We start from the raw sequence: 17334 nt of genomic DNA, 5'->3' as shown, positions 1-17334 counted from the left end.
AAGCGGATTCTGGATTTGCGTTTACGGCTGGTGTCATGATGGAGGCACTGACCAAACCTGCCTGTGTCTGGGTTATAATGAATGCCACCCTGGGCCCCAGCAGGTCCTCCACTGCTGCATGGGTCCAGGGATAATTTGAATTGGAGCATGTGCCATTGCAATCTGCCCATCCCCCCCTCCTCAATCCCTGCCAACTGCCACACTGGTGTTCACAAACACTGCTGCCCATCTGCGGGGCAAAACACTGGCCAGGGCCCCAGTTACTCCTTTGCCTGCATTCAGAAAATAAAAGAAAATATTCTGGTCGTGAACCCACTTTTGTAAGCAAATATCACAGAGTCAAGTTCCCCCTCTCCCTACTTCAAAGTCGTTAACAGCAGATTTAACTCAAAACAGTAAATTAAATGAGATTTTGTAAATTGCTGCTACACAATAAAACTGGCATTAAACATTTTCAAAAATGCCTTGGGCTCACTGGCTTACGAAACACATAGCAAAGCATTGTAAAATGTAAATTAAATGCACAGATTTTATGTTTGTTTTTCAACCTCTAGTATTCATTGAGCAATGCGAAAGTTTACCAGGAAAAGTGAGAAAAGTGTGTTTAGTGGTTTCCTTATTGTGGCAGGCATTCTCATTACTTGATCATGGCTGCCTCTTTTTGTGTTTGTGTTTTGCCATCTGTCATCTTGAGAAGCAAATGAACCAGCTGCCATGGAGTGTGATCTTGCCCAATCAGAAATGTGGTCCTTTTCAAAGCGCATCTGTGTTAAACCTTTAAAAAAAAAAAAAAGTGTCTCAAAGTTGTTAATAACATTTTGGCTGGAGAAATGTTTTCACCTAGATGCCCCCCGATTAGCATAAATGCATCAACTATGCCTCATTATGGGAAGGAGAGTTCTGGTGCAGGGAGTGTTAAAAACTGGATTCCTCCTGTCATGTTCGGAGAAAATAAATGAAATATGATGTAACAGGTTGTTCTAGGGGAACAAAGAAATGTTATGCTCAATCACACGTCTTTGTAAAACAGATGAATTGTTCTCCACAAAACACTTGAGACACTGCCCAACACTTCAGCTGGTCCACACTCAGTTTGAGGGGAGGGGCCTCCCTCTGATCCTCTGATCCTCGTCTCCAACCCCCAGCGACAGCACAGCTGGGTATGAGGGATCAGCCTAATTTTCAGATCCCTCTAATGATCGCCACGAAGAGCAACCACTAATCCCCTAACTGAGAAAAATGATCTCCTGTAGGCCTGCAGTGGAGCTCCAGACCCCGAGAGTCCAGTTAGGACCCAACAAGCATGAGTAGGGGTGTTACTGAGCGGAGCCAGGCCACCAGGCTGGTCCTGGTCCCTCCCTCCCCCTCCCCCTCCCCCTTAGTCCTGTCAATAATGGAGGGTGTTGAGCTGTCCAAGAGTGATTAGCATGAGGGTGCCTCTGGCTGATTAAATAATGGAGAAATACACAAACCCAAGGTTGCATTTGGTTTTGGGGTGTATTTAAAAAAAACTTCAACTTCTGGTAAAACAAATTTCATATATTTAAACTTACTTTTGGTTTTGGTATAGGACTATCTTGGTAGGGTGAGTTTGATATTGTTTTATTCGTATGATAAAAGAATCTGCAGCATAAAAGCTGAATATTCAAGGAATACTCAACTAAATAATTGACTATATTTAATAGTATGCTAGTATCGAAACACTCGCCTCATGGAGGCTTGAAAGAAGGCTCTAAAAGGTTTGTAGTTTTCTGCTTCATGAAGGATGGCTCTGATATTTACACTGCTAAATACAGCACCTCTGTGGCACTATGTTGCCTGTAGTGTAATAGTGTATTAAGCAATTTATCTGTAACTTTTTGGGGAAAATATTCAACAAGAGGATCAACATCAGATTATGCAACAGGAATGGTTTGAGAAGTTTCAATGGACTCTTTTTTTAGGCATAACTCTGGGTCACCATCATAATCGATTGTAACTTTTAACTTCAGCTGCCGTCGTTAACAAAAGGAGCAAACAAAATAACTTTTCAGAGGCACATGTATTTAGAAACTTTTCAAACATATCCTGCAGGATAATCCACTTCTCCACCATGTATCTATTACTTAGTAAGGTCCAAAATATTGTAGCTTTTCACTTCCTAAGAGATTGAAACATGCAGAACATATAGATCAATGGTGGGAAAGTGTTGTGAAAAGACATTTTGAACGGGCGTTCAGTGATTTATGCTCAAACAATAGATTTTCAGCGAAATGCTCCTTTAAACATACCCATTTTATTCCAATACTTGACACTAGCACACTATTTGAATTGTATTCAAAAATCTGCGTTGTTTTTTTTTCCCCCGAGCTTGATAAAATATTCAAGCTGTAGCACTTAGTCCCATGCAGTGAGTCACTGTAAATAGAAAAGAAAAATGTACATCAAATCCTGAATCATACATATACAAGTATCTCGTGGAGCAGACATTTGTGCAGCGCTCGGACACATCAGTGAAATTCTGGCTTCTCGGGGAAGGTGCATCCGACCCGTCTGATGATGACGTTGGCGGCGTAGTGTCCGGCCCGGATGCTCTCCTCCAACACCTGCTCTTGGACCAGCGCAGAGAGGAATCCTGGGTAGACAGAAGAGCAAAGGTCAACCTGTATCCCTCCATCACCTCCAAAATTGTTTGGAGAGCAGTTATCATTGATATGAGCCAGGTACTAATGGTTTCTGGATTAAAGGACATTGCTGTTTCATCCTCAACAGGACCCAAACGATGACAGTTTTATGTTGGGCTATGATCAGCTCATACAGAGTGAAAACAGCAGGCTAAATGTCACGCTCATATAATCTGGAGGTATAACTACGTTACGTAGTTGGCCGGTATCAAAGGTTAATTGGGATTGTACACAGAAATCAAGCTGTGTCGAGGATGATTTTCATGGCGTACCTCCGACAAAGGCGTCTCCGGCTCCGTTAGTGTCCACGATATCATTTTGGTCGATGTCCAAAACAGGGAACCTGGTCACCTTCTCACCTGTGGACAGGACACAAGAGGGATGTTAATTAAAGTTGAACACCAGTGGGGTTTTTCCTCCCAAGTTTTGGCTTATTACTTTATTTGTTTGTTTATAACTTCATATTGAAAAAAGGCATATCCCGATTATTTGAGATTTGAGTACTTTAGCAAAACATTGTTTTTGGCTAGGTAATAATGTGTAAAATAGAAGACTTACACATTTTCAACATAACGTTAGCTCAAAGTAACTCAAAGATAGTCATCAAGGAAGTCAAAGTTAAAGATTTAGCGTTAATTGGACATGAAACTTCAGTAACAATCGTTATGGCCTAAAATATTTGCACCATAGTGTCCTCACTTTGGTGACCAATTAACTTTATCATCAGCTTAAAATCTTTCATAATTGTTTTGGTTTATGACCAAATACCTGATACATTTATAACAGCCTCGGCGATACTTTAGTGACTTTCAGTGCTAATTAGCATATGTGATCATGCTAAAACATACAAGACTAAGATGGTGAACATAAATCCTGCTAAACATTGGCATGTTAGCATAGCCACCGAGAGAAGGCTAGCATGCTTGTGTTAGCATGTATCTCAAAGTAGCCTCACAGAGCTGTTAGCATGGCTGTTGACTCTTAGTCTAAGTAACTATAAGTTAATCTATTGATTTTTCTTTCAGACCAAGAGTCCAAAACCTAAATACAATTGGTTTACAAAGATTTGAAACATCTTTTTAAACCAAATCCTAGCATTTGAGAAGCTGTCATCAGTGAATATTTGGAATTTTGCTTGAAAAATGGCATACAGTAAACACCCGACTAATTGTACAAATATTTCTTTTTTGTTCCAGACAAATGGACTATTTAACTATGGCGTAAATTAAACGTTAAACTAAGGAGCACTTCAGTATAGAATAATGCAATGACCTGCTGTGGTTTGAATAAATAAATGATCAAATGCAAATATTCTCAACATCTCAAGATGAGTCCTCTGTTAAAATTAAAAAACAATGCAAGAACAGTTGCTGTGAGTTTCAGTTCAAAACGGAATAAATTAAATGAGGGTCTCTTTATAATCTTCAGTGGACTGTATTGCTTCAATTATCAGTAGCATATGCACTTCAAAGGGACTTCCAGTTTAAAGGAGAGGGCGGGAAAAGGGAACAAAAATCTACCAGATGACAAAGTCTCGAGGTGTAGAGTGACATTAAATCAGCAACTTATGGCAGAACGATCTAAAGCGCACACACACACACACACACGCACACGCACACGCACACGCACACGCACGCACTTTAAACAATCTGAAGGCTCTGGTGGAACCTTCAAAAAGGTGCAGTAGACAAAAGACTGACATGTGGATAAAAGGAACACGAGGAGGCTGACAGATCTCTTATTGAGCAGAAAAAAGGTTAGAAGTTAAAGGAGAACATGAGAAGAAAAATAAAACTACAAAAAGTTCTTTAATGAGGCTCCCCGCTAATCTAACAATGGCTCACAGAATATCTGTGCTGCAGATAAGACACCCCCCGCCTTATCGGTTTTTGAATACATTTCTGCGCTTGTCCTACAGGGCAAAAGATACACAACCTGTAGCTGAGCATATGCTCAACACCTGATGTCAAGGAAATTATGGTAAAAACACCCACTGAGAGAGAAACTGCATCAAGAAATGACAGAGAGCAGAATGTGACTGCGTTACAGAGAGGTACCGAAGACGTGTCTGATAAAGAGTTAGATTGTGTTTCCATAATGACACACTTTCCTTTTTACAAGGAAAGCAGGAGATTGTCTCTTTGATAATAAATTACAATAAGACAAGAATCCTTTTAGGATCAGCTAATTAGTAGCATAACGACTTTGCTTAATTAATGCCACAGATGAAGCTTGAGAATCCTCCTCCCTCTTGAAACGATTAACCGCAATGGGAAATAATAAATTACAGTTATGTCACTTATTCCACAGTTAGATGTGGTTCCTGCTTATGCGATGCACTTTGCTGCTATAAAACTAGATGCTTTTAAAGGTTGAAGATGCTGCACTTGTTCAGCAAAGATTGTGCTGTTCATTAGACCCGAGAAAATAAGATATAAATAACTGTGTCAATATGTTTACAGCGGTTAAAATAAATGGTTACCCTCTCCAGTGTGGGTGGTACAGGAGGAGTCAGGTCTCATTAGAAACACAGTTTGCAACAAGGTAAACTTTCACATGAAGCTTGTCTTTGTGATAACACTACACCCAGAGGTGTGAGAATTCATTAAACAAATTTGAACCTGTTAGACCTACTGCTATGTTATCGCAATCAACAGTTCTGGATTTGGATTATTTTTTAAATCCTTTAAATGCATTTGAGCATTTACTATACCTCAAAGTACTGTGCTGTTTTTGTAAATTATTAATATATTTAGTAGCACGTGTCTTTTAACTCTTATATAAAACAGATCTCAAGGACAGCCTTTTCTTCATTTACGTAACATTTCGAAAATCAGGCAAATCCTGTCTCAAAGCGATGCAGAAAAACTAGTTCATGCATTTGTTACTCTAGACACGTGTTCTAACAAAAACTAAGAAAAGAGATCATATTACTCCAGTATTAGCTTCTCTGCACTGGCTCCCTGTTAAATCAAGAATAGAATTAAAAATTCTTCAACTCACCTACAAAGCTCTAACTGGCCAGGAACAGTCTTATCTTAAGGAACTTATAGTTCCATATTACCCAACTAGAGAGCTGCGCTCCATCAATGCAGGGTTACTTGTGGTTCCTAGAGTATATAAAAGTAGGATGGGAGCCAGAGCCTTCAGTTATCAGGCTCCTCTTCTGTGGAACCAGGTTCCAGTTTCAGTCCGGGGGGCAGACACACTCAACACTTTTAAGAGTAGGCTTAAGACCTTCCTTTTTGGTAGCGCTTATAGTTAGGGCTGGTTCAGGTTCGCCTTGGTCCAGCCCCTAGATATGCTGCTATATGCCTAGACAGCTGGGGGACTATCTAGGATACACTGAGCTCCTCTCGCCCTCCATCTTTATGTATTAATCTCCTATTTATGCACATTACTGATTTTGCTTCTTCCCCGGAGTCCTCGTGCTTTCTCGCCTCGCAGGTTCCCAGGAATCGGGGTTATATTTGGACTGTCATCGTGCCAACTGCTGTGGTCTTGCTGACACCCACCGCTACTACCCCTATTATTATCAGTCACATTACTATTATGAATCGCTGTACTAGTACACTTATTGTCTTTGCTTCTACCCTGGAGTAGTTTTAAAGTTTTGCTTTCTCGCCTCACAGGTTTCCACGAGTCGTTGTGGTCCCTGGACCGTGGTCGTGCCTCCTGCTGTGACCCGGCTGACACTCACTGCTACTTCCATTATTATTATTAGTTACATTACTAATACTATTCCCTATATCATTATTTAAATTCTACTATAGTTATTGCTGCTTTTATAAGTATTCTTAATTTTTCCTTCGTTACTCTGCTTACTACTGTGATTATATGAATCATTTATGTCATATACATTGAATGTGTTGCATCTCTGTTATGCTGTTCATTCTGTACACATGACATCTACTGCATTCTGTCCATCCCTCCTCTGTCGCTCTCCCATAGGTTTCTTCCTTTTTTTCCTGTTGAAGGGTTTTTGTTTTTTTAGGGGAGTTTTTCCTGTGCTGATGTGAGGGTTCCGGGACAGAGGATGTAGCATGTGTACAGATTGTAAAGCCCTCTGAGGCAAATTTGTAATTTGTGATTTTGGGCTATACAAAATAAACTGAATTGAATTGAACATATGAATCCGAATTTTTGCACCTAAGAGGCATACTTTTCAACATTTCTGCCAGACAACATTTCTGCCATTTATCTAATTTTCAAAACTATGCCAGAACTGTTTCTGAAATGCATGGCACAAGACGCATCCAATATTTCTCCTACTTCAAATCATCACGGATGGAGTCAAAGTTTGTACTCTGCGGCTAAAGTTCACATAACCTCATGGATGCAAATTATTTAATTTGACTGTCATGTTAACTCGGGTTACAGTCCAACAATTCCCCTGCTGCTGGTAACAAAGATCTCATTGGTAAAAATCTGTCATGGAAATGGCAATAACAGAAAAAGATCCTGCCAAAATACTCAGAGTCTGTTGTTACTGGCTTGTGCAACGTCTGAAAACATCACTCGCTGAACTCATTTCACTGTAATGACTCGGGAAACATTATTTTCAATCAATAAAAACTCTGCTGTACTTTTTAACTCCAACATATTCTTGTTCCTAAAGTTTAGTTTGATGAAATGAGTTAAGCAGCAGATTGGTGGTGAATATGTTGGAGTGTAGTATGGCAGTGCTTTGACAGGTAACCTGCAACAGAGTAAAAAAAACAAAACTGTGAGAAAAGCCTAGAAGGAATTAAAATACTTCCTTCGAGTAAGCTATAATTGTGCTTTTGTTAATTCGCTCTTCATAATTCCCTCATTACAACTCTTGAATAGTGGTGATTAAACTTAAGAAATTCTTTCAACAGGCGTCTCTTTGAAATGAGTATCAATTAAGTGCTTTATTATTGGCTATTCTTTTCAACAATGCCAATTCGCTGACTGAGAATAATGGTCTCCTGTTTAAAAAAAAAAAAAAAAAAAAAAAAGCTACTGTACATGCAAGTGAGACGACCTCTGCTTTATTGGAAAATTAGCATATGGAAGGTTGTTCTGACTCTTAAATTATTATATACTCCACTTGTTGTGTTCCAGCGCTCACTATTGGTGCTTTGACAGAAAGCAGGTAGATCAAATAGCTTGCACATCATTAAAATGTACTTTGATCATGTCACACTTTATCATCTACACAAATAAATCAATGAATGCATGATTTTAAATCCTGAGCTGCTAAATGACTGGGAATTGCAAATGACTATTGAGCTAAAAGGCATGATCAAAAGTACTCAGAGTTTAAGTACATCTTTATGTGAGAAAACTTCCCCGAGAATACATTCTTCTGGAATGTTTCCTGTTGCATTTCAGCCAAACTCTGAGCCTCAGAGAGGAAAACAACGTTACCGCTTTCTTGGCAAACGCGACAGGTTATGAGCAAGTTGACATTCAATCTGTTTCCCTATCGTTAGCAGCATCTTTGTTCACGATTGAGTTAGAGAAGAAAATACATATGCCTGTAATTACTGTAACCACAGGCAAAAGATCATCGCCAACCAATATCCTTTCAGGGAGACATGAAAGAAAACACTTCAGCTTGAGATGCCAAGGGAAAAGCGAGGAGATCTTTCTTATGGTGCAGAATGTTAATTGATTTTGTCCTTCATGAAATATGGAACATAAACATCCAGCTTTTTAAACAGACTACTAAGATTTCTTGCAGTAGTTCTTGTGATCATTCGGCAGCGTTTAATCTACTGTAACTTTAGGGAGAATAAACCTTTAAAAAAACAGCCTTTTGCCTTGTAGCCAGTCTTCACTCCTCGGTCTACCCCGTGTGATTAACATGTATAGATCAGGTCTTTTATTTTTATTTTTTTAAATCTGCCTGCTTAGCCCCCTTGAGAGCCCTAAAACTCGCCGAGGAGCAGAGTCAGGCTTTATCAAGTCCTTATCAGCGATTAGAGCGGCAACCCCCGCTGAATGATCGCTTATTAGATCTCCTCACCGTTAAGGTTCAGGGCACAATGATCTTAATTACTGCTTTAATGGGTGTATAAGCAAAAGCCTGGTGTAGTTCAGCGGTGTCAGTGGCAGCTAAATAAAGGGCCGTTTCCCCCTGCTCCCAGCTCTTAAAAGGCACGTTTGAAGCGGTGGTGTGATGAAAGGCTCTGAATGAAGGGCAGAAAAAAAAAAAAAAAAACAATAACAAATTGACATCTCTTTTCGGAGAATTATACCACGGGGGGAGGCATTCTCCCGTCCTTAATCACTAGAAAATGGTTTAACATGACATGCAGAGGCTGGCAAATGATCAAATCCTGACAGGAGGACAAATTGCAAACAAAATGAGAGATCAAGTTTATTAGAGCGCCGCCTCTGGGAAATGAAAATCTTTAATTCTCTTTTTACATTGACATTTATTTGGCTGGCATGAATAGCGATGTTCTCACACGCACGCACATACCGATTCTGCTGCACCTACTACTGTAACTGCTCCTCTGCAATGATAGCGCAGTCAATGACATTTATCATGTTTGCCTTTGTAGATGACATCTGAAACACATTGTCTTTCATCCCGCCTGCATTCATCATGTATTTTATATAAAGTTCACAGCGGCGCACAGCTCTGTCTTCATGCAGGAGGAATGAGAGAAGCAGGCAGGAATTATCCATCACCTCCAGCACAATGGATTGATTCTTTTTCTTTTTAACTGTCGGGCTGCTGCTTAAAGATTTCTTTTCAAATTCTCATGAAAGGAAATGTACTTTGAGAAATTCTACTTTGAAAAGGAAAATTAGAGTTACTCGATTAAGATAAATGCTATTAATTAGGGTTTGGAAGTAAGGATAAATGTCCACCTGATGCATCTATGTCCAATATTCACTCTCCTCTTATCTCAGTTTTTGTTCTCCACCAACTCTTGAGGGAAATATCTGTCTCTTTAGCTGTTAAATCCGCTATGTTCACAAGCTAGTTGCTAATTTGTTTCTAATGTGGCCTGCTGCAGCTGTCAACAACACTGACGACAATGAACCAACACTGCAAAGTTTGGGCTGTAAAACGAAAACAACGAGTTCAAGAATTAAAAATCTGCTGAGGGGAGTCATGTTTTAATTCTGTGGGTTCCCTTTTCAGATTCCATCCATCCATTTTCCGTAACCTGCTTATCCAGTTAAGGGTCGCAGGGGTGCTGGAGCCGATCTCAGCTGTCAATGGGCGAAGGCAGGGTTCACCCTGGACAGGTCGCCAGTCTGTCGCAGGGCTGACATATAGAGACAAACAACCATTCACGCTCACATCCACACCTACGGGCAATTTAGAGTCTTCAATGCACCTAAGCTGCATGTCTTTGGACTGTGGGAGGAAGCCGGAGAACCCGGAGAGAACCCACGCTGACATGGGGAGAACATGCAAACTCCACACAGAAGGTTGTCCAGCCCGGGAATTGAACCCGGGCCCCTCTTGCTGTGAGGCGACAGTGCTAACCACTACACCACCGTGCAGCCCACCCTTTTCAGATTACACTATTTAATCTATTGTTCATGTAAAACATTGATTACAGCCACTCTTACCTTTATTGAAAACCAAGATAGTCTCTTGACAATCCTGGCCAAATACAACATAGATATAAATACAGAAAAGTCAGCATTAATCATCGATTGATTAATCATGTCATCAGTGACATACTGTGCGAGCTTCAGCTCATGAAGACTCTTGCCAGCAGTATGAGATTGAGGACAGTGGACACATGTGAAGACAGTGTCCTGCTGTAGCTGTGCTGCTCTGCAGTCGCCAGTGATGAGTGATATTTTGGAGTCTTTACCTGAGGCCATCTCTCCTCCGTGCTAACTACTCTGAACTGCAAGGGCATCAAGGAGAGACACCCTGTGGCTCCAAACAAAGGCAACGGCTCCCAGCTGTAATCGGAAACTATCGCCTCTCCTTACACCACTTCAACCTGCAACCCCTGCTCTGTTATGATGACACTGCCTTTTAATGTCCCGCTAACAAATACGCCCTGAATCAAAGAAGATTGGATTGATTTGAGGACCGATGTCGTCAACCTCTCCTCAAGGCCACTCTGCCAGCATTTTGGAGGAAGAAAAAAAAAAAAGGGCAGGATGCAAGAGTTAAAGTATTAAAAATTGCTGAGGACTGGCCTGGAGTCTGTCCAAGACAAAGTTAGAAGTACTTCACAAATCAATGCCTGCTCTCTGCATCCCCCACACTTCTTTTATGCTCTGAAATGACAGAACGTAGTGCAAGCATTCTTCTTTTTTTTTTTTTTTTTTTTAAACATCTGGTGTCAATATTTCAGGTTAACTTCAAAGAAATTACTGATAGCACTCGGCTCTCTTCAGTCAGCGTTCTACCATCTATATGAGGCTGCGTTTTGCAGTTTTGAGATCTGAGGTTTAACTGAAGTGTAAAGATTTCTAAAAGGGGCCAAAGTTGGGATGGCTTTGAGTGGTACTTATGTGGAAGTAGGTGTAGATAAGAAGACAAAAACGGAAAACAAACATGGCCTACCAACAGTTGCAACAGTGTCCTCACTGCCCTGTGTGAAAACCACCACGCGCTGCCTTTTCGGATTCTCCTTGTGCAGATTCTGGGTCTTCTTTGCAATCTCTGCGATGTCATCCGTCTGTAAGAAACATCACAACCATTAGGGTGAGTATGTGAAGCTGAATGGATACATCGTGAAGAGCAAATTCTGAGGAGTTAATCACAGATCACAACTGTGACTGAGAGGGGTCAGATTTTTTTTTCCAATCCTTGCTGACGGATCAAGTGATAATAAAACCAGCTGGGCAAAGAAAATGCTTCAAAAAAGATCAATAGCAGCGCTCGATGATGTTTGCGTGCAGTTACAGGAGAGCTTTAAAAATATTAGAATGTCATATTCCCTAAGTGAGATGAAAATAAGCATGTGAAGATATGCTGTTGTCAGATAAAGGTACTTCTGAGCTGAAGGGATAGGTGGTGCGTGTACTGTATCATTCTCTTCCTGAAACAGGCCATCTCTCTCTTAGCATCTGCACAGAATGGATATTCTCGCCTGGAGACGACAGAACTCTCCGGAGTGCTTGCCTTTGATCATGAGAGGGATAAAAAAAACCACACCTGTCAGTGCTACTTTATTATTAACTCATCATGATGTACAATGAGCAGGTGGAATGTCTTTATCGCCGCCTCGCAGTGGGGTGGACTCCGCTCTTCCATAATACAGCACGCTGAGGAGCTAGCATTAAGGGTCGTAGACGCCTCTAGCATCTGTGTCAAAGCTAACACTGTAACTCCTTCAGGGCGATCAAATACTGTGGTTATGGGAGTAATCAGAGAGATAGGCTCCAACCCAATACCAGCCACACTGGTTCACTCAAACCAATGAGGTTTTACACCTCTAAATGCCTCCCAAATGTCCTTTAATCAGCCCTGAGAGGTCCGGTGAGACCCGGAGCTGAGGAAAAATGGGTGTAACACTCTAAGTAAGTGCTAATGGTGAGGTTAATACAGTGGCTGTTAGCAGGCGATGGTGAAAAAAAAAAAAAAAAAAAAAAAAAAAAAAAAGGCAATTTGTCACTGTGACTGGATGTAACCACAAGCACTCCTCCAGACACTGAATGCAAAAACCACACAAGGCTTCGGCACATTGTCACCCTTCGGTTTTATGTTCACCGACATAAAAAAAAGGCGCTCTACTCAAGTTTAGGAGCTAAAAGGTTCTCAGGGCCAGAGTTGGTGGGGTAAGCTACTCACACATAAACACACACACATACACAGTTTCCTACATTTTGCCCAGCAGAAACACACACCTGACAAGTTCCTATGGGAAAAGGAAGCAGGAAAATAACACGAGTGCAAAACAAATGAATTGACAAATTATACGGTCAATTTAGTTTACTGCTGACAAATGGCAATATTTACGATTGTGCGGCAATTGATCAGACATAAATCAACAAGGCGTGAAATATAAAAGCTTCACAAGGGTGTTAAATTGTGTTTCTCTGTTGAAGCCAGCCAGAAAGTGATCATCTCCACTGCAGGCTGTTTGACAAACACTGCCAGGGAAAGATTCAATCAGAGCTGCCATGTAGATAGTTCTTTTAGCATTTAAAGGAAACAGATCACAATCAGGACACTGTGCTCAGATCTGCTAATTGCTGTTTTGGAAATAAAAAAAGCATTTATACAGAAGATGTGTCATTTTTGCAAGTCCTCCATAATGTAATGATTACAATGTCTGCTATTGACAACTGGGCAGCTACTAATACAATATCCAATTATAGTATCACTCAAATGTGACACACTGACCGATTAACTGGACTCTAAATTAATTTAAATTAAACCCAATGGCTTTAAATATGTCACACTTCTGTACACTTGGTCTTTAACTGTAATAAAATAAATAGTTTTTTGGTACAACGGAATGATGATTCTCAGTTTTTTATTGTCTTATAGCAGTATCATATAATTGAGGATATTAAATAGTGTTCAAATGTTTGATTAATAGTTGATTTTGAACAATGATGTGAGAAAAACTACTCCGATTCGTATTGTAGAATTTTGTGTGATGGATAATAAGAGAAATCATAACACGAATTTGATCTGATAAAAAATTCTTACCACAAGATCAATCCACTTCCTGGAAATTTGAATGTGTCTCTTGACTCCTCGCAGGAAGGAGTTTGCTCAGTTGTCATGGAGACAGTTTGAATTTTTGTCACATGATAACAGGTGGTCGGATGTGACGCAACGGACCATCCTTTTAACAATCTCCATGACAACTGAGCAAACCCCTTTTGCTTATGAAAGCCATGAGATGAGAAAGCTGAAAGCTCCGGAGCAGCCATCGTTAGTATAAAGACTGAAAGCTCCGGAATATTTCCAGTAAGTGGAATTTGCGCTAAGAATCTTATGTCAAACTAATATATCCATGATTTAAGATTTCAACACATTTGACATATTTTATATTAGGGTTGGAAAATGATCCCTGTTATATACAAATTAAACAGCCTTTCAGCACTTGTACTCATTAAAAGTACACAACTAGTTCTGGTTTAACAATGTAGTTGTCCTTTCCTTTTCATAACAAAGTTCTAGAAACTACTGTATATGCTATATATTGATGTTCTGAAGACTTGTCATTGAACATCTACAGAATGGGGGTAAAAATGCCATCAGAAAGTGATGAGAAGAAAAAAAAAGGCTATTGTGAAGAACCTCTTTGAACTACAACCATCTAGAAATGCAGTAAGTACAGTGTACACACCACTGATGTTATCTGAGAAATCACATTCATCCAATGCAATTTTTCAGAGTGTTCTGGCAAATCAAATTGACATGGAAAATGTCAAAGGATTGTGACTAGTAGGAGAGTCTTTGCCCTTTGTGGGTTTTTTTTCTTTTTCATATGAGGCCCCCTCCATCACCCCCCCCCCCCCTTCTTTTCCTGCCTTCATCCCTTCTCCTCTCTTAAACCTGTCACTGCCATCAGGATTGCATTTCTATTCCAGTCACGTTGATCACACCGTTAGTGATTCGGGATGACAATTATTCACACAGTGCAGAGCTATACTGAAGGCAGCTCTACCTTTGAAAGAGAGAAGGCACTTAAAATACCTGAGCCCATTTAAAAACACACACACATACACAGCGGCTATTTGTGTTTTTGATTTCACATTTAAAAGGCAGCGAGAGGAATATGCAAAAGACAAGCAGAAAATAGACCAAGGGAACATTCATTTCACACGTAAGAGGCAGCCCCACTTTAAAGCACATTCTATGGGGAAACAAGCACTGTAATTTTCATTTCCATAATCTAAAACCACAGGTGGCTGTAATTTGCTTACTAAAAGACTACAGCGTGTTTCAGTGTGGTGTAATGCCACAGCAGTGAGGGGAAGAGACACAGTATCATCCCTGAGTGCAATGAAGATAATGAGGAGGCTTTTTAACCAGGCAACCTGATGAGCCCCGAGCCTGCAGAGAAAGGCTTGAAACCATGCCCAACTTCTCAGCTTCCCAAGAGGCTTTTCAAAATTCAATAAATAACATCTGTAGGCGATGTTGGGTGCAGACCTAGCAGAGTGCGTCATAACAGAGAGCTGGCTGAACAAAGAAACCATGACGACTGCCAGGTTTCCATAGCAACTGCTGCAAGGCCTGGAGAGTATAATAGCACATCAATCACTGTCCAAAAAGAACTTCATTATCAGCAAAAATAAACCTTTAGGATCTGTTTAGTGTACAATTGCTGGTCAACTCACCTCAAAGCCGAGCTTTTCGGCGAATGTGGCCGCCTCCTAGAAAAGAAGAAAAAAAAACACACAAATGAGCAGTTAATTACAGAGTCTCAAAACAGAGCACGATGTCACACTCCAGACGTGAAGTAAAGACATCTCGCTTGCCTCCTCTCCTCACATGTGCGGCCATGTCACTTGAGAATAAGTAACCCGAGTTAGTGTTGCTCTGCCAGCCCCTGATTTAATAGGCATGCAGCCCACCCATTTAATCTATTGCCCCACTTCATCTCATCTTACCACGGCAGCATGAGGTAACAGCACGTCAGCCTTCAGCCATGAAACCGCAACTGAAACTGTGAATATGTGCCGGTCCGTGGGAATTCCCAGCACTGCAGACATTCAACACCCACCATCTTTCTTTAGTCTCATAACAGGTGCACTTTAAAGGCCCATACCAGTGTTTCATCTTTTTCTCCTTTGCTACATATCATGTAAACCTGACATCGATGCTTAAAGTAATAATCTCAGGATTTTTATTCAAGTAAATGTCTGTAAGGTCACAATAAATGGCCCCAATGAGATAACAAAATCATAATTGAGCGAATGGCCAACTGAAGAAACTACTTGAAGTATCATGAACTGACACCATTCCCGTGAAAGGCGACACTGTTTGGATCTCTTGGAAGTGAGATCCAAAAACAAACCAGCTATTACCGATTATCGCCACAGGTGCCGCCAAACAGAACAAAGGTTTGATCTTCGAGATAGCTTTCAGTTGATCACATATATGGTGTAGTTTTAGCATTCGAGATATTTTTTTACCACTTCAGGCGGCCATTGGTTTCCATTGAATTAAGTATTTCATGAGAATTGCATGGCAAACTCTTGAAAACTTGGTTGAGTTGTCAAATCCAAATTCCTGCAATATAGTTTTAGATATTTGGATGTATTTTTCCGACTGTTTCAGGCAGCCATCGGTTTCCATACAATGTTAAGGAGGAACATTGTTGCATTGCATGACGGTTTAATTAGCCATTATTATCAGGTTACAAAACTCAAGAGTTTCAAGTTTCAAGAGTCTTCAATTTCATTTTTCAATTGGATAAAAATAAAGTGAAACCTAATCGTACTTCCTACATTTGAAGAGTTATGCATGAATTGCTGGGTCAAAAAGTCTTCAAGTCTTCTTATAGCTTTTTTTTATATCAATTTGGGACTAATGTTAATCAACAGATGCCTGGAATGGTAGGGAAATATATATACCAAAACAAGTCTACACGTTACGGTGCATCTTGCATTTGACTATGTTCAGCAAACATGTAATAAAGTAAACAATCATACCAGTGTTTTTGGGACGTTTAAGGCTCTGCTAATTGATTTATCATATTGTAAAGAAATTAATGAAACCAATGTATGCTCTCCAAAAATCCTATAACACACCAGCATGGTCTGCAATACGGTTAGCTGTGATGTTCAATATGTGATTTGTAGGCCAAAATAAACCACTGGTAAGGTACTTTATCTGGTGACAGAAGCTGTTGCTTGTCGCTTCAGAACGATGCCACAAATCATGACAGACAACCTCGTGCACTAAATTCACTTTTGACCCCAGACGGGGCAATAAGTTGATGCTATGATTCTAAACAATCCAATTATCTGCAGAAGGGGGGCTAGTATTTGCGTGACCTTGGGGAGAGGTTGACAACCTGGTCCTCAAACAGAAGGGGAGGAGATGACATGGAACAATAAGGTTACTGGTCCCTGGAGGGGGAAGCCTCATGGCTCCTCGCTTGGATCAACATCAGAGCGCCAGCAATATGTCAATTCATCACCCCCCCGCCCCCCTCCCCTCTACTCCTTCAACACACACACAGGGGCACGGAGGCTAGTCAATTAGCCGCTGTAGTCAAGAAGCAGTTTTATAATGAGTAAAGGTGAGCAGTCTTTCTCCTCCCTTTGCCTTTTTCAATCTGTTGAAAGGCTTAGGTCTCACATTTGTTTTCATTTATTTACAACCACATATTGACTTTTCTCCTCAGGAACGTTCCATCACCAGTGAGCACGAGGCATCTCACAGGGACGGCAGCAGTTTGGAAAATGTCTTGTCAAAACAGCAATATTTCCTTCTGGAAGCATTTTAAAAAGAGACACACAGAGAGAATGAAGGGCTGGAATAACGATGGTGCTGTTGAGCGGCACATGCCTCTATCTCACCCTCCGTCTCTCCCTCTCTAGTTAGCAGCTATAATATTTGTGAGAAAAGCCTTTGGAGAGAGTGTGGGTGTTAGAAGAAAAGATAATTGAAGCCATGTCTATGAGACACATGTGTACAGCGTAATCCCTTTTAGGAATTTATTAATTTCTATGAGCTGTTATGAATTCCACCATCACAAATATTTGGTACTGTAAACTCAGCTAAAGCTAATATATTAAC

General features: G+C 40.5%; 1 protein-coding gene across 2 annotated transcripts in view; it reads right to left on the bottom strand.

Moving 5' to 3' along the window:
- Window positions 1-2137: 2137 nt before the first annotated feature.
- Window positions 2138-17334, bottom strand: part of adkb (adenosine kinase b) — a 100933-nt gene continuing 85736 nt past the window's right edge. For both annotated transcript variants that reach the window (XM_054598894.1, XM_054598895.1), the window contains exons 8-11: window positions 14925-14960; window positions 11185-11299; window positions 2936-3022; window positions 2138-2614 (exon numbers count right to left, since the gene is read on the bottom strand). In XM_054598894.1, coding sequence (XP_054454869.1) covers window positions 2490-2614; window positions 2936-3022; window positions 11185-11299; window positions 14925-14960 — 363 coding nt within the window. In that variant the 3' untranslated portion in view covers window positions 2138-2489. The remainder of the gene's footprint in view (window positions 2615-2935; window positions 3023-11184; window positions 11300-14924; window positions 14961-17334) is intronic.

Source organism: Anoplopoma fimbria, chromosome 5 (assembly GCF_027596085.1).
Source record: "Anoplopoma fimbria isolate UVic2021 breed Golden Eagle Sablefish chromosome 5, Afim_UVic_2022, whole genome shotgun sequence".
NCBI lineage: Eukaryota > Metazoa > Chordata > Actinopteri > Perciformes > Anoplopomatidae > Anoplopoma > Anoplopoma fimbria.
This window is presented reverse-complemented; position numbering and strand designations above follow the sequence as displayed.